The sequence below is a fragment of the Gasterosteus aculeatus genome, chromosome 16 (assembly GCF_964276395.1).
Source record: "Gasterosteus aculeatus chromosome 16, fGasAcu3.hap1.1, whole genome shotgun sequence".
NCBI classification, from domain to species: Eukaryota; Metazoa; Chordata; class Actinopteri; order Perciformes; family Gasterosteidae; genus Gasterosteus; species Gasterosteus aculeatus.
Window position 1 is genome coordinate 4,436,393 of NC_135704.1, and position 22,141 is coordinate 4,458,533.

Below are 22,141 nucleotides of genomic sequence, written 5' to 3' on the forward strand. Positions count from 1 at the left end.
ACTCAGAGAGCTGACATATGTTGCACTGCAACGTGATAGCATGCTTCACTAACTTGACAAATTGGGGTTGTCGTCATTAAAACACACCGTGGTGGCACGGCTGGTGTGGAGGCTGAAATGATCACACGGGCATGTCACACCAAAGACCACAACCCAGTCTCACTTGGTCAGTCCCTCTCTGCGTCAGATAACGCTTTCTACTAACTGCAATGTAATTGTCATTGGATGGTCGGAGTTTAACATGCAAGATAATCCAGAGCAAGTAGGGAGGGGTGGATGAAACATAAACAGGCCGCTGTGCATGTCCAAATCAAATTTTTTACAGACGTCACGTAATTCACGTGTAATGTGTCCAATATGTGACGTGAGTGAGTCCAGCTAGTCGACCACGCTGAACCTAACTACATTTCATTGTTGCCTTGACCTTACGTACTTTCCATTACCCTCTCACTGACTTTTTAAATGTGTTAAAGACAAGAAGTTGATTTTGCCTGTGGTATTATTCAGTGTAAATACTTCTGATTGGTTTAATCTCTTAATCTAAAACGTGTGTCAGATGTCAGAGAATGTCAGATTCGCCTCGAGTTGAACACCCTGTGTGTATACGTGTGTGTTTCACAACATCATTTAACTTCCATGGATCCTTTCAAGTTGAATTTCTTTGACCAAATGTCAGTTTGAAAAAATGTAGTTGCAAAAAATAATGACCAAAATAGGTTATTGCTGCCTCAAATTGCCATGCAATCCTGATTTGCATACCCCTTATCAAATTGGACAAGAAAATGGTGAAAAGGCTAGGGTTAGGGTCTGGTTCTTCTGACCAGAAGAATGCAGATGCCTCAACATTACACTTGTCTTTCAGGCCCTCCACCAGATTTTGCACCTGTCTGCAGGGATTGGATCTCATTCAAGAGGATTAATGAGGTGCACTGTTTGGTTGAAGGCCTGGCCAACAGTCTGGTGTTGGATGGGAGGCAGAGGGTCGGGGGGGTGGGGGGGGTAGCATTACTAGAAGACTGGCAAGATGGATTTGCTGTGTGATCTTGGTGACATTGCGAGAATCCCATTTCTTTCTGAGATGCAGCATTGTCGAACCAATCGATCAGCTGCTATCCAGACTGAAGGGTGACATTAATGAGAACTTATTTTGTGACTGGGTCCAATGTTTCTTGGGGGGCAGGTGCACACACCACAGCATATCACTCTCCTGAAAAGCCTTTAGAAGGCCCTCATCCGGGAGTCATTCAAAGTGCTGTCCACCCATCAGGCAACTGGTCCCAACTGGCCCCCAGCACACCCCTCGGAGACCTCTGTGTTTCTGCATTGGCTGATTCCTGTCTCAGTCCTGCACTCCTCACATTTACTTTGATGTTTAATCCCATCCTGACTGTGTCCTCCTTCAGTCAGTGGAGCCGCTCGGCCAGTCATGAATATCCAAAGGTCCGCTTACTTGACAGGATTATCCCTCTTTTCAAAGCCACTGGGGACGATTCTTCAGCCACAAAAAAACACACTCAATGGATCTTCTGCTCATTCGCTTTGTTTCTCTGGCTTTCCTTTACTCTCACTCCCTTCTGTCTGTGTCCCTCTGGGCTTTTACTTAAACACATTGATCCAACCGATCAAGGAGTTCATCTGCTGCTGTTCACAGATTATTGAAGACACACACGCACTGGTGTTGTTAAGTTCTTAAGTATCTAGCGTCCTGATGAATGTATAAATGGAATGAAGTACCAGCTTCTCTGAGTTTTTTTAATCGTGAAAGAGATATCAAATGGTAAAGTTGGGTGTGATCAAAACCAGAAACTTTTACTTTGTTGAAATAGATTAAGCACGCCAGGAGGCTCATGTGAAGAAATGCAGCTTCTGATGGAACTGCTCCGCTACACACTTTGGTGGCAAGGCTGCAGGTTCATGAGTCCAGCATGCAAATCCATTGCTGAGCCATTATCACCAACGCTGTCATCTGAGATCAACAGAAATGACCCATTATCAATCAAAAGAAAAGAGGATCCTGCCAGTCACCTGGAAAATATGTTGCCATTGTAAGTTTGGACAAATGAATCTTTCTGTTCGGTACAATACAAAGGTATTTGTGCGTACCACACGTGGCGTTTATCGAGAAAACATTATCGCAAGTTACGAGGCTCGTGGTGGAAGGCTCGAACAAACACGCGACCTTCAAACCAAAAGCAAATGTTGATTTTACACTTGTGACATAACGTTACCTGAGAAAGTCCACGTTAGGTGTTTGTCTATAATAGTGATACAAAGCTATGTTATTATGGGCTTTTTTTCTAATTGTAATGTCTAGGGATGTGGGTTCAGTATGATTTCGGTCCAAGAGGGGCTCAGCCCTTCTACAGGGGAGACTAACATGAGCATCTCCCTCCTGTCGCCTCCTGTGTGTCAGAGTCCACCACAACGCACAGTGGTTTAGGATGAGCAGATGAGACTGATTCGGAGTAAACATCTGTCCCATGGGAAAGAGTGACCTCTGAGGGCTCATATTCACCCCAGAGCTCCAGCGATCGCCTTGTAAGTGTTAAATCCACCCGCCTTTGTCTGTGACAGCTTCTCTGTGTGTTTATCTTCTCTCTTGTATTCTTCCTTTGCTACATCATGGACTGCGGTTGGTTTTCCACCACCTTTGATGCATCCCAGCGATCTCTAATCCTTTCAGCTAACACAACACGATGCGCACAGCCGAAAGGGTGTGCATCTGTGCTGTGTTTTCAAGAAGGTTTAAGTCCAGTTTGCAGCAGTGTACGACTGATGCTCCCCTTCTGTTCAAAGTTATGAATATTTAAACTGTCACCGAATCAACCGCGCACTCCCGGCATCAATGGGTAAGTCAGCCTGCCACCAACAGTGGATGAGAAGCTGTTTATTCAAATCCGGTCTGTGGGATGTGAAGCCCAGCTGCTATTGGCCGGAGTGATGAGGTTGGAAAGATGCAGATTCTCTTTCAACTTTAGCAGCGTGTTTATCTGGGTTTATGATAGAAAACGGTCATGAGAGCTGTGACTTTGCATCAACTAAATTAAAAAATGTCTCCAACAACAGAAGACAACACATATATTTCAAATGCACTAGTGTTAAATACACACACGAGGAAAAAGAAGGTGTTTGATGAATGTTTACCCAAACACAGCAGTTGTCGGAGGGTGGTTGGATGATGGGTAACGCATGTTAGTAACCAGTTGGCAGCAGATGGATTGAAATGGGGAACTGTCACAGGGGTTATCGTGAGCCCTTTTCTCCAGAGGACAACGGGTTCCACTATTCATTCAAATATCAATTAAATATAAATATTTGATGCAAATTACTTAGCAGCTTTATCTTCTATTGATGTTTTCTTATATCCCCATGATGTGTGAATGCTGAATGACAGTAAGAAACTACAACAACTTGTCAACTTCATTTAAAATAAATCCCTGAAGACCTCTCCATTTCAGTCAGTCAGAAGAGAACAGAGCCACCGATATTAGTAAAACCTCTGTGCTTTTTGCACAAATGGCTGCTTTGAAAAAGTCTTATAATAAATGATGATGAAGACGTCATTTGATGAATAAAGTCCCGGTAAACCCTTATTGTACATTAACACATCAGGTCATTTGTCTTTGACTTATTGCACTGATAGCGATACCGATAGGACGGTGTTTTCATTTGAAAACTTTCAGCACAGTGAAAAAACTAACAACGGTAAAAGTTTCTCCTTAAAAAAAATAGCTCTGCAGTCTGTTTCGACCTAAGCATTGTTGGTGAATAATTAGTGGGTTTGATATCTTTTCTGTTGCTTTTGAACAAAGTGAGGTTTACGACCTAAAATTACTCGACATTGAGGAGACTTTTGTTTCTTTTGCATGTCAATAATTAATTGTCCAAACCTCTGTTGTTATTTTTTTTTTAACGTCACATAGCATTTGTTGACCTAAAAGCCAGCCAGTAATGAATGTTGATTGTGAACTTTACAAGACAAAAGATGTGAGAGTTTTTTTGTCCATTGGAAAAATTCTTTACTCTCTTCAACAATTTTAATTGTGTGACAGCGGGAAGCCTTTGAGTCTCTATTCACACATGGTTATTATTTACCAAATACCACGGACTGACATGACAAAACACTTGAAGAGCCACAAAAGGATACATTTATTACACACGTGAACCCCACATCACTTGTCAAATCAAATTAAGCAAACACCTGTCTGAGAGACGCTAAGACACTTTTTCAAATCAAGAAAAAAACGTAATACTTAATTGTTTTAATAGTATCTGCACTCTTTGGTCTGTTCAGCCTTTGAAAAAAATAAAGGTGAACATTTCTGGCTACTGATTTTGATTCGTCCATCCTCACAATGTTGATGCATTTCTGCTCTTCAACCTTCTGTAACACAACTTGAAACACCCAGAAAAGTGGATATAAATTGATCTTTTCGTGTGGTGGTTGACCTGTTTAATGTGTCGCAATGATACGGATGTCCTTCTGCAGGAGACGTCGTGCAGATGCGGTGATGAAAGTAAAACTCAAAGAATGAAAGATGAATTGGGGAGCAAAGGGTGTTTCCACATGCGGTGACGTTCGTCCCTGTAAATAAACTGCTTTTGCCGTATTGCACCAAATGACCCCTCTCTCTCTGAAACGTCCTACAAGACGCTGAAGGACTTTGAATAATTCAATCCCAGTAATGAGACGAATAAACAAATGCGTGCATGAATATTCAGAGATTTAGTTCATATCGTTCCATCTTCAAAAGCCTTTGGAAAACATTGTAACAGCAAGCACAATCTGCTATGCAGCTGCTGCCTCCTGAAGTGCAGCGGCCTCCATACGCACCGCTGGCGTGTTTGTGCGCGTTTTCGGCGGGAGTGAACGCAATTTTATTGAGCAAAGCTGCGCGATTCTAAATGCCGTTTTCTCAGGTTCTTGTTGCACAAGTTACAAAATAAATATCTGTGAATGAATGTATGAATCTTTTGGTTTTGCAGCAGATGCGCTGCGCAGTGGGACGCATAGAGCGCGCACATCACGACCGGTTGGTTTGAAACGAAGCGGATCAACGTTCTGCTGCGTCCAAGCTGAGAAGTTAGTTTGTGTCATAAGGGCACAAAAAATCTAAATATTTCAATTCACTAAAACTGTTTTGAAATACGAATGTCAACGATCTAAAACAAGGTGCAGTTTCAAACTCAATCATTTCATTTAATTCAAGAAATACACAACAAATATTAGATGGAAATAATGCATGACTATTAAATTTTTAATTATTAGAATTATTAAACATTCTTATTCAATAAGAACCAATGAGGTGGATTTTTGTTTATGTTCTTTCTTTCTTTATTTTGAACGAAAAGCCTTTGGATTGTCCCTATCCAGAAATTAAGCCGCTTTTGAAATGTCATAGGTTTCATATCTTATTGTAATAATAAAGCCTTTCAAAATAAGATTTTGATTACCTCACTAAAATAATATTTGTATTACATCAATGTTGTAATAGAGTACGCTTGTAAATTATTGTAGGCTAATTGTGGTATCAAAAGTCCATTTGAGTTAAAAAAATGAAAAAATGTAATTTTCCTTTTAGACAAAGACTCAATTAAGTTAAATGTTTGGAGTTTTGTGTTGATAAAGCGGACTTTTTCAGTGTTTCAGTGTTGGCCTGCTGGATGAATCAGTGCTGTTGTAAAGCTCAATTATACGTGCACCCCCCCCCCCCCCCTAACCCTCTTGATTGTGAAAACATTTTTTTTTTTTAAACAAAACAACAAAAAATCAAGCTAACCAAGTTATTTTTCATTTTTCAATTAATTGTCTTTATTTCACATTTCAAACCCCAACACAATCAGAGATTCATCTGAAATTCCCGTCGAAAATAAGTAAATAAATATCGTTTTCATTTTTTTTTTTAATAAAAAAATAAACAAGTGGCCATTGTTCTCGTCGGGACAGAAAATAACAGGGAGGAAATAAAGAAGAGACAAGCGTTGAATAAGACGGATAGAATGAAGCAGGTGCAACATGTGAGGGGCGGGGGAGTCTTCCCGCACATTAACAAGACTCTAATATATGAATAAACCATCTACATATTTACACTCTACACCCCCCCCCCTCCCCTCCCTCCCTCCCACCCCCCCTCCTCTAGGCCCACAGAAACAAAAATCAATTTGATCTTTTAAATAACTGCAGAGACACACACGTGCCCGGGCCGACAGAGACGTCCAGTAATAAGACACACCTGTTACAGTTGAGGTTAATTACCATAAAACACTAAAGTTAGTTACAAAACCCCAAAGACCCATTCGGGAAAATAAAAATGGATTCTTTACTGGCTCCGTCGACGCAACGGAATCGGCGACAGAGATAAATAAAAAAAAGGAGTAATAGAACGGGGAGTCAGCAACAACCCCCCCATCTAAAGTTCGTCTCCGCTTTGGAGCCTCGAGTCACTTGGAGTCGCTGGCCAGCCTCGGCATGGTGACCGCGCTCATGCCGGTCACGTGCGGAGGCGGGACTTGGCACATGCTGCACGGGCACGGCATCCCGGTGCCGACGCCCCAGTGCTGGAAGCTGCTGCCCAGCGGCCCTGCGCCGGCTCCGGGCGCTTTGAGGAGTCCGTGGTGGGGTCTGACGGAAGCGACGGCGGAGATGCCGGACGCGGACAGAGACGCGGTGGAGACGGCCGGCGGCAGGAGCGGGTGGTGCACCGCCGGGTGCGCGGCGTGGGAAACGACCGGGTGACCCGGCACGGGACCCGCGTGTGCCATAGTCCCGCAGGCCGCCGGGTGGAAGCCGCCGTGGTGCCCGCCGCTGCCGTAGATCTCGCTCACCAGCCGCTTCATCTCCTCCAGCGAGTTGCTCAGCATCAGGATGTAGTTTCTCGCCAGCAGCAAGGTGGCGATTTTGGAGAGCTTGCGCACCGATGGTCCGTGCGCGTAGGGCATGACCTCCCGCAGCCCGTCCATGGCCACGTTGAGGTCGTGCATCCTTTTCCTCTCGCGGCTGTTGATCTTGAGGCGGATGGTCTGCAGCTCGTTCTCCGACAGCAGCTTGTGGTCCTTCTTGGCCAGCCGGATGGCGAGGGACTCCTCGTCTTCCGCGGAGAGGCCGTGCAGGCTGGCGAGCTCCGCCAGATGATCGCTCTGGGTGGAGGACACGGCGCCGGAGAAGCCGTGCACCGACTTCTTGAGGGTGGCCAGGAAGATGTCGTCCACCTCCGGAGATGAGGGTCTGCTCGAAACGCGGCTCGTATCTGAGTCCATGTTCTGTGTTCCAGCACGGTGAGCTGAAGAGGGAGAACACTGTCCTGGTTAATTTACTCAACTGCAGAACACATCTCATGCCAACGGTACAGAAGATAACATAAACTTTTTGGACGTCACAGCGGCGGTTGGTTATAATTTATTGCGATTTGATTCGTTTCGTTATAATTAAACGCAGTAATTTCGTAATCCAAATCGCATCTTTAATTAATTTTCATAGCTTTAAAGAGAATAAATCAATACTGAATCCTTCAGAAAGGCAGCCCAATATTTAAACAAACAAAACCTCCTCTCCAAATTTGCTCGGGCTTACAAACAACTTTTCTGTTGATATTTGATCACACGGAGGGTTCATCTTATTCCCACGCTTTGCGTTTAGCAGAAGGAGAAACACAGGTATTGTCAACATCATTCCTAAAGCAAAAACCAATAATCAGACACGTACCACGAGTGATGTCCAAGCGCGAAGGGTGAGAAAACCTATTAACGTCAAATCCACTTGTTACTCCCAGATTGCCGGTGACAGCCCATTTGGCACGCCGGCGTGCGACCGCGCGCCTTTATAGCCGGAGCTGGAGGCGCACGGAGGCCGGGTCACCAGGACAACGCACTCGCTGTCCCGGCTGCCTCCCCTCGACCAATCAGCTCCTTGCAGGGAGGAGGAGGAGGAGGGGGATGATGAGAGCGAGGAAGGGGGGGGGGGGGGGGGGGGGGGGGGCGGAGGGTGCTCCAGCCTGATGTAATTATACCAACACGCAGCATTAAGTGAAATGAGACGCACTCCCCTCCTACATATGGCTCCTTCTGTGGAAATGCTGGCCCGCGTGTGGATGGGTTTGATTGAAATAACACAGATGATAAGCCATATTTTTCGCGCTATAAGTGAAATGTTAATTTGTCTGTATTAGCCATTATCCCTCTTTTTAAAAACTGTTGGAATTGGTTAAGGCGACTTTGGTTGATAAATAAGTAAAAACAACTTTTCTGAATAATATATTCTTTATTTCTTGTCATCATTTGTGACCCATAATTCGTTCCCCAGCTCTTATTTATTGTCTGCTCCTTCTAACCTCCCGATCCGTGTGGCAAAACCCTTCCAATGTTTCCTGCTCGCTGTTTTGTCGCCAATTGCGCACGTTTTTCCGTTGTTACCCGCTGTCGACCAGCAGCTGCCGTTAAAGTGCATCTTCAACGTTAATTAATGAAGTGTGCAAAATTGTTCCTAACGGTTATGATCCGTAACGTTTCAATCAGTGCGCAGCGAGCGATAGCGGTGCGGCCTGCTGCCATAAGGCCCCGGGCCGCTGATTCGCGCTCGGGCGTAACTCGGAGTGACAGCCGCTTTGTCCCCGACTACGAGCGGCGCTCGGCGCTAATTGCCTCGACACGTTTATCGGTTTGCACAGGACTTCACCCGGGATGCCCTCATTCAAATATTGATCGAAAAGGAAAATAACGTTAAATTAATTCATGTTTTTTTTTAGACTATATATTGGCTCGCTCAGATTGTTATTCCTAAACATACAACATTTTCCAAAGAAATCCAAATGAAATCCAGAAAATGTTGCCCTCTGTTTTAAAAAAATATTTCGTTACTATTTTATACCTGAGCCTACATTGAATGTTTATCTTTTATTTTAAAGCTAAATGAAATGTAAATGATGGTATATCTGTCTTATGAGGTACTTTTTGATCGGATCTTAATGTTTGAGGCCAATCTCAAACAAATATCTTTCCGCGAGTCAGGTGTCACGCGCCCCCCCCCCCCCCTCCCCTTCTCATTTCCTCACCGTTATATCTGCTTGCTTCCGTCTATGTGCTTCCTCCCGTTAAATAAGATGATGCTAATGAAGGCGGTGCAAGTGGTGTTTTAAATGAAGATGGTTCGCATCGTGCCACCTCGTGCTTCATTAGACATTCCCACACTCACTGTTGCACTGTGCAGGTTCACCATGAGACACACAGAGCAGGCTCCTTTCACATCTTCTAGTGGATTTAGAACATTTTATTAGTCCAGTTGGTTTGCTGAATGATGAACGTCAATCATCATGCGTGCTGGCATTACGGAAGGCTTGCCTGAACCCTCACACGGGGTTTCAGAAATGCATGTCTTTCTCAACCTTTAATGGCACATGACCTTCAAAACCTTGAGGAAACACGAAACAATGAATATTATTCATCTCCTTCGTATTGTAAACCTGTCAAATTAATATATACTGCTATCAGCTTTACAAATGTCTGTAAATCCATATTATGGTCCCAGAGCTGAGATACTGAACCTGTGATGACCATCATTTGCAAACCAACTTTTACCCTGTAACATCAAAAACGTCATCAACAAAAATTCAAAGAGGGGATTTTCCACAAAATTCAATAGATGAATGTCTTTGTGCTCCTCCTTTTGATCTCCTCTATTGACGACAGCTCTGCTGGACACAAACAAGTAAATACCATAAATACAGTGAAATAAGGAGTATAATTAAAAAGCAGAGAGCCTTAGTTACAATTTCTACAATGTTATTTTGCACAATGTAATTCTGAGTGAATGTCATACGTGCTTTATCAGCTTTTGTTCTTCTGGCTTAGGCTTTCCTTGACATTCCTACGCCCCGTCTGCAGGGACTCGTTCCCTTCAGCCTGAAGAAACCACGGCTGTGGGGTGAGGAGGTCGGGCCCCGAGTGCCGCCCGGTCAAGTTCACTCCACACCAAACTGGGAGAACCGTTTATACCGAACCCAGCTCGGCATCATCATGGTGGAACACAAAATGTTCATAGCGGAAAATACGGTATCCTGTGATATAGAAACTAAGAGTGGGCAAAAGAAAAAAAAGGTTTGTGGTGAGAGGTGTTTGAAAAGTGTTGACCCTCGTCTCCCCCCACCCCCTGTGTGTGTGTGTCTCTCTCTCCGTCCATCAGGCTGGGTGGCGGTAGGCCCGGTGCCGTGGTGAATACCAATAGTGAGGAGGAGCATATGTGAGCCATACTTAATCCTGCTAATCTGCCTCCAAAATAAAAAAAAAGGGAACACAAAAAAATACAGAAAAGAGGAGAGGTTGGAAAAACACGAGAGAAGGTTTCTCTTTCTGTCTGAGGAGCTGGCCGGCTGAGGCCAAAGGAACTGAAAGACGTGAATAACGTCCGTGGCTCTCCCCCTCCGTCCCTTTCTCTGCCAAATCTTGGAACGAAATGAAGCAAAATTCTCGCTTTTGTTGAAATCTGTGGTACCATCGCTGCGGGTATACAGTGTGTGTCTCACGGTTAGACTCATTCTCCTACGGAGATCCACTGTACATTTAAAACCTATTTTGTAAATGCAAACCAGCCCAACACACTTAAAATGTTTGTGGGACGCTTTTTCCGATGTGTGCAGGGTGTTTTCAGATCAATAATAAGTTAAAGATAACTGCCGAGCCTCAAATTTCAAGTTGAAAAACAGAAAAAGACACAAAGGAGAGACAAAATATTAGGATGATTAATTGAGGTCATGTGACAAACTTGACCAATCGAGAACGTGTTGTAAATAATCAGTATTATATATTAGTATTGTTCTTCTTTTCTCTTGTCAGATTCCATTTAACGAGGATGTGTGTGAGTGTGAAATAAGAGGAAAACCTCTCCAGCCCTGTTTGAGTAACAATAATGCCTCCTAAAAATAAAACAGACTTCAGTCCAGATATTCTTCAATTAGGAAGTCAGCAGGCAAAATGGTCTAGCAGTGGCCGAAGTATTAGATCCTGAAAAACAAAAATACAGAAAGTTGGAGGGGAAATTAAGAGGGACTGTTTGACACAAAGGAAAATTGATTGGTTAAATCCTTCATGCAGGCCCCTTATATGAGACCTATTTAAACTCACAGATGACCTCATCGATATTGTTTCACTTTCAATCAAAATGTTTGGAAACCAGAAATAAAATAAAAATGAAATCACTAGAGCTAAATATACAAGTAGGCATGTGTGTGTGTGCTAAACTGACTTTAAGGCTGATATGATGAATTGTCCAAATTAAGGTGTGAACGATCATAAATGGATCGCTCGCTCATCGTCAGTATAACGACAATAATATTGGCATCAGCAACCATGTGCTGGTTGCTGATGCCTTCGGCTTGCAGTCGTACACTGAGAAGCAGCAGCCTGACTTTCGGCTAAAGCAGCAGAGCTTCACCTCGCTGATCCGCTGGTCCCTACTGGGGACAAACACCAGCAGCACGGAGCTGGAAGTAGAACGGTAGAACCAGGACCAGAACCTGGGACGACCAAGGATGACCATGGCAGACTGAGACGCTGCTGCAATGAAAGAGAGGGTTGGTGCCTGGAAATGATTCCACTTTAGCCAACAGGGACCGCCAAAATCCACCGAAAATAAGGTTCCTCATAGCAGCTTAAGCAGTTATTTCATGGTGGATGGTAATCCATTCACAATCCATTCACATTTCACCCAAAAACAGAAACATGAACCTTGTGGTGGCGCTGGGGGAGGAGCCTTGTACGGATGCCCGTAGGACATTTCACAAGCATTCATTCTCAGGTAATTCAGTCTGAACAGACAGCATGGTGATTGAAAATATTTTTTTTAGATGTAATTTTCATGTAAATGTTAGTTATAGCTCTACCAAACCAGAAATCACCTGGGATGTTCATACAAAGTCTCTCACGGTCTGCTCATCCAGGTGACCGATCCGCTACCTTTTTGCACATGTGTTTAGGTGTGAAGGGGTCAGAATGTCGTCAGGCCGCTGCCACCTGACGCAAGATGTGGATCCTCCCAGCAACGGCAACGTCAGGCCTCGGTGTCTAAAGGGGCTGGACAGTGTTAGGTTATGCTGGCCTGGGGGCTTTATCTCTACAACAGCTATTAGGAGGTAATTAAGTCCTAACACTGCAGAGCCTCCCATGGTTACTATAACATAACTGCAAATGGGAAGCTTACAAGCTCCTTTAGACGGCATGACAAATTGAATGGAACTCATTGGGCTTCGGCTATTATTCCAGCGGCCCCATCTGGCTGGGAAAAGATAAAGGGGATTTGCTGGAGGTTGTGAGGGGTTGAGCCTCCGTGCTCGATGTGTGTGTGAGGGATAAGGAACGAGAGGGAGGGGCGGGGTGGGGTGTGTGTGGGGGGGGTCCTTGGTCCAGAGTAGGGAGTGTTTTGAGGGTTCCAGAGGGATTTTATTTTTTTCTTCTCTTTGGGCTGAGCTTCAATTCAACAGGCAGCCTGAGATTTGCTTTGGCCAAATGTTACAAATGTTTCGACAACCTGGTCTCTGATCCTCGGGGGTCACCCAGGAGGGCACGGGGGGGGTACAACGGCTTTACGCCCAGAGATTTAACAAAGCAGCATGGGGATGAATATATTCACACTTGTATTCACTCCTTGGGCCTCCAGATGCTTGTTTTAGGGAGACGGAGGGGAAGACTGAGCAGCACGTTACCCACAAACCCGGCCAGCTGGCAGTTTGTGTCTTTAGTGCGCCCGTGACCAAACTTGTGTGGGTGAAAAAAGTGTCACGTTCTCTAGAGTGATGCTGTCGTTTGTCAACAGGGTTAATGATCGTGAAATTATTTTAGAGTTGTTAAAAGTCTTTTACGGATGTTTAGAAAGTTTGTGATTTCATTTAAACTGTGAAATTTCCCATCGCCTCTATTTGATCTGATCAATTTTAACAATCAAGTGATATAATCCACACACAATTCAATTCAAAATATTAAAGCTTTTTTTCAGTCTTGAGTGTAACTATTATCCACCTTTGTGAAAGGTCTAATTTGTTATTCTGTTTGCGTCCTTGTGCCAAAATAATCAGCAAGACCACAAGATAAAAAGTGATGTAGTGAAATGTGAGGAGCCGCATTTAGCCGCAGTAAGTTGAATCAACACCTTTCTGTAAACACTCAAAAACCAAAATCTTCACGACGTATCATGTCTTGCATTAGAATGCAATAGTTTTAGTTGTACCAAATAAACAAAGTGTATGTCTGAATTCTGTGACCATTGAATAAAAAAATGTCGGATAAGGTTCCATCTGGCGTGATCAGGTTGCTTTATTAGCTTGTTGTCCACAATGAAGCAATATGAACACTGACAAATCTTCTTCCCTCACCCATTTTGCTTGGAACCTAAAATAGCTTCTGTGCCACCAAATAGCTTCTGTGGACACGTTGAATAAAGGTTAAAACTCTGCTCTGTCATATCCAACTGTCTCAGATTCCTCGCTGCAATAAATTCTGTTTTGTGGGCAGCTCTCAATGCTTTGAAAGTTAGGTTGACATGATATAGGTTCAGTTGTACGCTGCTGTGCTGTGCAACAGGACTTATTTTACAACATTTACTTATGACTGAAATTAGAGAGTCCAACTCATATTTCTTGTGTCTTGTCGAGTCTGTGATAAGCAGTTAGACATCTTGACTCTACGGGACGCATTTCTAAAAGTCTCCACGCTGGAAAGCCTCTTCACAAAGTTCTCCAAAGGTCGAGCCGGCGGTCATTGTGTCAATTGACGATTTAAACAAAAAAAAATGTGTCTGTGTTGGTGTGGACGAAGGCCTCAGCCCGGCTGAAAGTCAGCGACAGCCCTACAGTATCCTCAGCGCAGCATCACAATGGGTGTGAAGGGGTCTAATGAGGGAGATCCGCCCGGCTTAACAGGCTCTCATTCAGACGGCCATTGTCAGAAGACGAGAGACAATTGGCCGAGGAATAACAATGGTATACACAAGCAGCACAGGCCATCCCCGCTCTGCTGCAATTAGCGTCATATGGAGGCACCAAGAGGCTGGGTTACATTCCTTTACTCTCACTACCAGCCTCCTTATCCCATCACACACAAGCTCATCAGCCGTAACAAAGGGTCTTGACTACTTTATTACCACCCCCATGCTAACCAGCTGTCCCCCACCCACAACCACTCATACGTATACCCTCCAAATTATGTTTAGACACCTTTTGAGTTATAGGTGTTTTTGTGGTTGTGGTGAGGTCAACTGGGTGAATTGGTGGAATATGAACTTAAAAGTAATAGTAAAGTAACAATGTTGAGATGCCCGACCTGCTGCCCCATGCTGTAAGTCATTTTACAATACATATTGCTAATCAAAGTATTTGTTAAAAGATGAGCTGTTGGTTATGAAGCAGTGGTTGTGCAGCCGATGGATAGATTGATTGATGGATAGATAGTAGATTGATCGATGGATGGATTGATGGATTTATGATTAGATAGATAAATGGTTGAATTGATGGATTTATGATTAGATAGATAAATGGTTGAATTGATGGATGGATGATTAGATTGCTGGATGGAGGGATTGGATAGATGTTTGGATGGATAGATGGACGATCGATCGATGGATGTACCGTTTTTGTAACTATCAAAAAATGAAAAAAAATACAACATTTCCTCTTTGTTCAAATGCTTGGAGTTACCCATGATTAATTTTCCATGCAAGTGCCCTGTTCCAATTATGTTTACAATAAAGTAATATGGTAACATGTAATGTTGCACATATTACCAAAACATATGTGGGTTTGAGGAATTGTCGCAAAGGGAGGGAAGTCGTGTTTGTACATCAAAAATGGAGCATTACGTGAACAGTCTTCTGTAAGAATTTTGGGCAACCCAATACTCAAGCTCTCCATCAATTCTTCAGCCATTATACTGTCATCAAGCCAAATATATTTGTTCCCCTTTTGTAAACGGAGATAGGAACACAAACAATGACCACACTGGTGCCATTAAACCAATCCCAGTTCATTTTACAGTGAGATGCTTGAGGAAAGAAAGGGCGTGCTCCAGTGTGTGTCGATGGAGGAAACGCATTTATGCCCATTATCTCTGTGAGGAATTTTGAGAGTGCATCAGTGTGTGCGATTGTGGGCATGTGTCCCCTCGTTTCCAATCCATTGAGCAGTGGTGCTGCTGCCCGCTCTCTGCTTCCTTGGTTTTGGTCCAACAGAACAGAATGTGTGCAGGGAAGGAGGGAGGCGATGGAAGAAAGTAGAAAAGAAGAGGAGGCGGAGGAGGTGGGAGTCCGGTCGGAGGGGGGTTGTTTGTCACAGAGAATCGGCTCAGGGTGGTTCACATCATATGGCCATTGATGCCCGCCCCTCCCCTGTTGTAAAACAAGCTACTGTGGGCCTGCCTGCACACTGGGGGCATTGTGTCCCACCCTCGCAGGAAACATACCACCCAAAGTGCTGCTACCCCGAAGGGCGTCTACCCACAGCATCCCCAGCTCGTCTCTCCCTCTCCATCCCCATCGATTCCCCCATCTGGGTGAGTTTGATGCAGACCTTGAGTTTGAGGTGGATCCAGCAGATGGAAAAGGTAACCATTCCGAGAGCGGCAGGTAACTGCTAACGAGGCCGGGCTGAAGGATGGAAGGAAAGAGGGAGTCGGCCCCTGAGATGGAGGAGGCTGAGGGAGGTGCAGAAAGGAAGACGGATTTGAAGGGCGGGTGTAAAGGGGGCGTTCCCCGCGGCATCCGTAATATGGAGGGCTAATGGCAAGATTGATGGATTGCGACAGCAAAACAAAACAAGGGGCGGTGATAAAATGTAGAGTGGGGGATAGAGCGAGCGGGGATCGGGCTGAATGGCGTCGTGAAGCCCCCGGTTCGGAGGATGTGTGAGTGTGCGTGTCACAGAGGCCGGCTGAAGGAGGAAAATTTACCGCATTTGGGGGCAGGGAGTGGGCGTGACTTGTTCCCTAATTACCAGGGAGGTCTCGGGAGCTCCGGGTACAAGACAAGTGTGAAGGGTGGGAGAATAAGACAGGATACAAGGGGTTAGTACAGGTCAATGCTGACCACCTAGGATGCCCCTTTGCAAAAGACACACACCCCCACTCCGCTCCAAGCCTCCTCCAATCCCCCGACTGAATGCTATAAATAAATATCGTGTCCTCTCCTCCAAAAGTTGATAATTTACTGCCCACCCATTCCGTTCTGCCCATCTCTTCTCCATTTCTCAGCACCGTTGCCAGGAGGTGAATGGAAATTGTCCTTTGAGATTGGAGGGCCGGGCCTGTGTTTTCTGGAGAGGCTGTCCTCAAAGTTTGGAGCACCCTGGAGTGGACACACACACACACACACACACACACACACCACACACACACACACACGCACACACACACATATACTTATATGTTGAATGCCACACATGCTCCTTTATCAGCCACTTCTACAACTCCAACCACATGGCAAGAATTTGAGGGATTCTTATGGTAACGTGTTGTTCAACGCAGGCAACAAGAGCCAACCCTTTTCTTTCCTAATTAAACTAACAAGCTTACTGGACTAACAGGTGCTTCAGGTTGATCATTCTTAACTCCAGATCGGAGTCCAAGGCAGACAAGTTCATATATGAGTGCTTAAGTCTCCAGCGATGTTTTTTTGCATATTGGAGGATTTGCTCAAACAAAAAAGATCTAATTTTTAAATGTTGAATGTTTTTGAACTCTTGATTTATGATTTGAAGTGTTCTTATGTATTTAGGTACATACAATTACAATTTCTATAGTAATTACTCCATCCTGTGTTACTTTTCTGTCTGTTGGGTCTCATCAGCCAGTCGAATGCTCACTACTTCCAAAAAAAACACATGAATTCTCACTAAAATATTAAATCTTTTTGCTGTAAGTCTGTGATCAAGGTACAGTAACATGTGGTTTGATGTATTTGAAAAAAGGTGTACTTTCCATTCCGATCTTCTTTCCTTGTGTTTCCTGGCTGAATCGCCAAAATGACCAAATTGCTCAGAGTGAGACGATGGTCATCAAAAAAAATGTGGTATTCGTTTCTAAACTAATACCACATTTTTTCTCTAAACCTAAAGAATAATTAGAGAGAATTTTGAATGTAATCTTGTCATTGTAGGCCTATAAGATAATGTATCCTAGCCAAGAAAAAATCAGATAGGTTAAAATACTCCAAGATAGAATAATTGAGTACAATGTGTTCAAATTTAATGGAAAAAAATGATCAAAGCCAAACAATTAAGAAACATGTTCTAACAAACCCTAAATATACGTTGAACAAATGTTCTTGGCATGAGAATTCAGCAGAAGGGAAAACATTGAAATGAGTCAGACTACGTGCCAGGACTTTCAGTACTTAGTATTCTCCTCGGGGTCCCTGGACATTGTTTTAGTCTTCCTTCTTTTACACTTTCTTTCTCTGCCTTGCAGCCATCTGCCTCCCTGGCACTCTTGCCCACCAGGCATTCACCTGGAGAACGGAACAAAAAAAAAAAACACACAGAGAGCGTGCAACTGAGACGGATACAAGTCTCTCACTGGCAGCGCTGCCACGGAGCCATTCACTCAACAACTGCAGCGCGACAAGAGGATTGGCAGTGAAAGACTCAAAGAATCAAAGAGAAGGAGAGCGTGCTGGCACCTCCTCTCTGCTTATGCCGCCATGGACGAGTCAAACAGGCTCAGCTGAGAAATTACAACCCTGACAGGGTGCACCGGGAGGGCAGATAGGGATAGATGTACTGGAAGGGAGAGGAGAGAACACAGTGTCTGTATCCCCAGTAAATCAATGTTATTGAGAAGCTTGGGCCTCGGCAGTGGCAGCTGCACTCAGCTCGGTGGCTGCTGACGGAGGGGAGGCTTTTGTCCGTGGCACAGTGAACAGCGAAGGGTGGCATCGTCTGGAATGTGACTTTATTGTTTTTCCTATCTACAATGGAGATCGACTCGAAATGGGGAACACAACAGGGAGCAATTAAGAAAGGACATTTTGTGAGTTGTTGTCTTACAGCCGAGGAGTTCAAACCCAAAATACCTGCAGGTGTAATTTGTTGAAAAAATATAATTCAGAACAAGTGTAAAGTAGTTATTTACCCAAACTAAATAAAGATTTAAAAAAATAAATGTTCACCAACAGACCATATCTACCCCCCATTTGTAGCAGAAAGCACAACAACTATGGATCAATTTTGTATTTGTATTGTATAATTCATGCTTGATACTTCATGCGTACATGGAGTTGTTTATAGACATAAACAATAATAACATCCTCAAAAATCTCAAAAATGTCTTGTCCTGTGGAATGTGGCTTACATCACCATCTTAAACCGTCACTTCCCATCTCAAAGGAAAGCAGCATGAAGCGGAACACATAGAGAGTCAAAGCAATGAGAAACAGTCACACACCACGTCTGTTCATCACTCACACACAAACACACACACACACACACACACACACACATACACACACAATTCTCCACTGTGCAACACTTTACAAGTCAACAGGTGACTTCAATCTGGCAGCACCTGCGGTGCGCTCGCAACTGTGTTTACTTGTTTGCGAGTATGTGTGTGTGTCCCTGCATGGATGCGTGTGTGTGAGTTTAACAGGCAGGTGGTAATGAGGCAGAATGTTATGTGCTGGCTCCTATAATGAGGTGGCAGGCAGTGAGGGGTAGGGCCAGTGCCACTAATGGGCCCCTATATACCCTCTAATAAGCAGTAATTATAGTGTGTGTTTACCAAGTGGCTCCAACAGAGTTTAAAAGGTTACCTTCACACATAGCTACTCCCCTGCTTTACCCTCCCACCTGGGGACGCTAAGTGACACCATAGGAAGGTGCTTTGTGGCTACTGTACTGTTGGAATTAGTGCCGTTTTGGGCTTGGAGGAACTACTTTTGTTGGGGGTTATAGTCATGGATTCTACGTTCGCATGCAACTGGTGTGTCCTCCGCCTGGCAGCTTTCGTGATCCAGTGTATTTTCACATCATTCCTTCCAACCAGCCGGAATTTGATGCTGCAAATTTCAATAAAGCGAATGGATCTAATCATATAATGTAACGTTATGACAACATCAAGATAATATAATGAGCAAAAGTATTCCCTACATTTGCAGAAATAAAGCTACCTGAAACTTTTTCCAACTCAAACTAATTCTCTGTTTTGGATTAGAAGTGGAAAATGGACCTGCAGAAATAATAAAAAGAAAAGTTTTTAACAAGTGAAAAATTAGCACATGAGACAAGGAGCAAGAAGAGGAGGACAACTCCTGCTTAATGAACCAATTCAATGTTTCACTGTTGGTATTATTATAAATTATGAGTACCATTCTAATGCTTCACAGGGGCCGACCTGTACTTCCCCCACGTGAGAGGAAAACTCTACATAGTTCAAAAGAGAACAACTTTAAGTCCAGGCAGAAATTCAACTTAGGTTAGGTTTAAAACAAGTCCAATTAAGTACCACTTTGAGTAATAAGTAAAACAATGACAGTAAAATAGGTTGTTTCCTTTTGTTGTCACTAACAGCTGCATAGACTATAAAGACCTTGTGAGCCTGTGTAACGCATGACAGGAGACAGGAGTAGACCCAAGCGCAGAGCGCAGATTTAATGAATGACAGGTACACAGGGATTAGGCTTAGTTGTATCCAGAAGACAGGCAGGAGGTCGAAACCCAGGAGCACGGAGAAGGGCAGAGGTACAGACAGGGATCAGGCAGGAGGCAACGAGGTCTGGAACAAAAAGGAGTCTTCGGACAAAACAGGAGATCCAAATAACGCTCAGAATGTGATGATAACTACACGAGACTTCGCAAGGAACAGAGAGGGACAAGGGGTATATACACAGACCAGCTTGATGGGGAACCAGACACAGGTGTGTGGGGATGAGTGGCCGTGCACAACAGGCAGACACACAGTGGAACAAACCAACACAAAACGGGACTGACCAACTGGACAGTAAACAGGGGGGAGTTTGGGGACCAGATATTGAAGGCCTCAGTACTCCGGGGAAGGGGAGCGCTGGACCGCGACAGCCTGCTAGCACAGGTAACATGCCTCTCTGTGCTCTTGGCGTCCATTCAATCAATGGGCTTATAACTGTCAAAGTGGGTGGAACATCACAAAAGCAGACGAGGCCCGTGTCAATTTAACTGACAGTCAGCGCGAGCTCAAGGTTCAGCCTTTGTACAGTTCTCTGCCTCTTTGTGGAGAACCAATTAGAACCAGAATGATCCCGGCCTCAGCTTGCATCAATGTCACATATTGGCCCGAAAAGCGTAAAGTTTAGTTTGCTCCACTAGCGTCTGTGGACAGACACAAGTCTAGATGTACGGTATGATCTTACTGGCAGTTTCTGTGGCCACAGTCGAACGTTGTTCTGATCATCAGCTGACAGACAGCGACAACACAAGGTGTCAATAAGGGAAGGACGGCATTTTCAGAGAATTGCTTTTTTTTCTGACAATTGTTGTGCTGCTCTCAGACTCCCCTTTTGTTGCACCGTGACCTCTACCAGGCCTCTGACTGACCCGCAGAAGACACCCTGCATTGGGGGAGCCCTCTCTGTGACCTCATCAATCACAACACCAGCAGCCGGGCAGCAGGTTCACCCTCTTTCTCAACTTGCTGCTGCATTGTCTTCATTCTGTCTCCATGTCTTCATCGATACGCCGCTCTCATTCATTCTCAGGGTGCCCTCAAAGCTCACTGTGATCTCGATGAGTGCACGGCTGCCAAGCCTGACGAATAAGGGGCATTTCCACAGTGCCCCTACGTGTTGCTGCTCAACAGATTGATGTCTGTTCCTTTATCACTGCCTTGCATTCATTTGCTCTATCCCGCGCCTTCCCACACCTCCTTCCATGTTGTCTTTCACAGATGTTCTCTTCCGATCTTCCGTTTCGCCTAAATTCTCGGAAGGACCGAAATTGGTAGACCTACACTTCTTTTTTATTCATCAACAGTAGATGCGATCCAGGTGGTGCTATTGTCGACATACTGTTTATATGTGTTCTCCTCGGGTGCCTCCGGTTCGTATAAGTAAAGCAAATTCTATGCTGGTTGCAGGAAGGAAAGTCCATGAGAAAATCAGACTCCTCACTTGATTTATTCCCTCAGTAAACATTGTAAATATAAGTGTATTGTCTTGAGAATTCCTCATTTCTGGTGTGTGTGTTTTCATCTTCAACGCATTCACAGCATGTTTTCAGGTCTTGAAAGGTAATTGTAATAATAAAATGATCAAAGCTTGGTTTTACTTAGCTTCATCCTCTATTTCACTTGGGTAAAAAACAGCGCTGTGGTTCTGAAAGGGGAATTGTCCAACAGGGGTGTACACAAAATCAAATGAAAGTGAAAAGAAACTTGAAATATGAAGCTAATTTGCAAAATGCTGGTCTGGACAGATGCTTGACCTCAACTTCATTCAGCAGGTTCAAGAGGAACTGGAACGCAGACTGTGAGTCGGACCTCATCACCCAACATCGGTGCTGGACCTCTCCAACGCTCTCGTAGCTGAATGGGAGAAAATCCCTCCAGCTAGGCGCCGGAACCTAGTTGAAAGCCTGAAAGCAGGAGATCAGAGGCAGTTGTTGCACCATATTAAGTCCCAACGTTTTGACTTGTCGGTGCGATACTTGCTCACATACATGCAGTAAGCAATGTTAAAAATAAGAAAAAGTGATGATCAATGAGTACAAAGAGATGGGTTTAGTGTGATTTAGTGTCTGCAGCCTCTTCTGAGTGCATATTGTTCGCTGTGACAGTAGGAGGGAGACCTTGTGCAGGCCAGTTAAACAATGACTTGGTTTACGCAAGATGTAAGTAAGAGAAAAGAAAATTTACCCTCAACAGATATCATCAGTCACTCATTAACAATGTACAAGCTACTTTTCCGGTTTTGGATCTCTAATCCAACATTAGTTGCAGGGTCTTTGCTCTCTTTCAGGGTGGTATCCCTCTGGCCGTTGGGCTCATCTTTGATGTGGAGATGAATGTGTAGGATAATGTTGGTCCACCATCTCACTGGCCATTCACTTGTCATGAGAACAGCAAAGCAGCAAAACAGCCGCGCCCTTAATCTGGTGCCCATGCTGGGACGGGACCACGAGTTCGCCCACAACACAGCGGTAAT

General features: G+C 44.3%; 1 protein-coding gene across 1 annotated transcript; it reads right to left on the minus strand.

Annotated features, from left to right (window-relative positions):
* Positions 1 to 5,787: 5,787 nt before the first annotated feature.
* olig2 (oligodendrocyte lineage transcription factor 2) lies at positions 5,788 to 7,841 on the minus strand. Its single transcript, XM_040202449.2, has 2 exons — positions 7,703 to 7,841; positions 5,788 to 7,280 (listed from the first exon to the last, which is right to left on the minus strand). Exon 2 carries the CDS (start codon positions 7,255 to 7,257, stop codon positions 6,442 to 6,444), a length of 816 nt encoding a protein of 271 aa, XP_040058383.1. The 5' UTR covers positions 7,258 to 7,280; positions 7,703 to 7,841; the 3' UTR covers positions 5,788 to 6,441.
* Between the last annotated feature and the right edge of the window lie 14,300 nt (positions 7,842 to 22,141).

Excerpts from the sequence above, each read along its gene's own strand:
- olig2 (XM_040202449.2), bottom strand. The coding sequence starts at position 7,257 with ATGGACTCAGATACGAGCCGCGTTTCGAGCAGACCCTCATCTCCGGAG.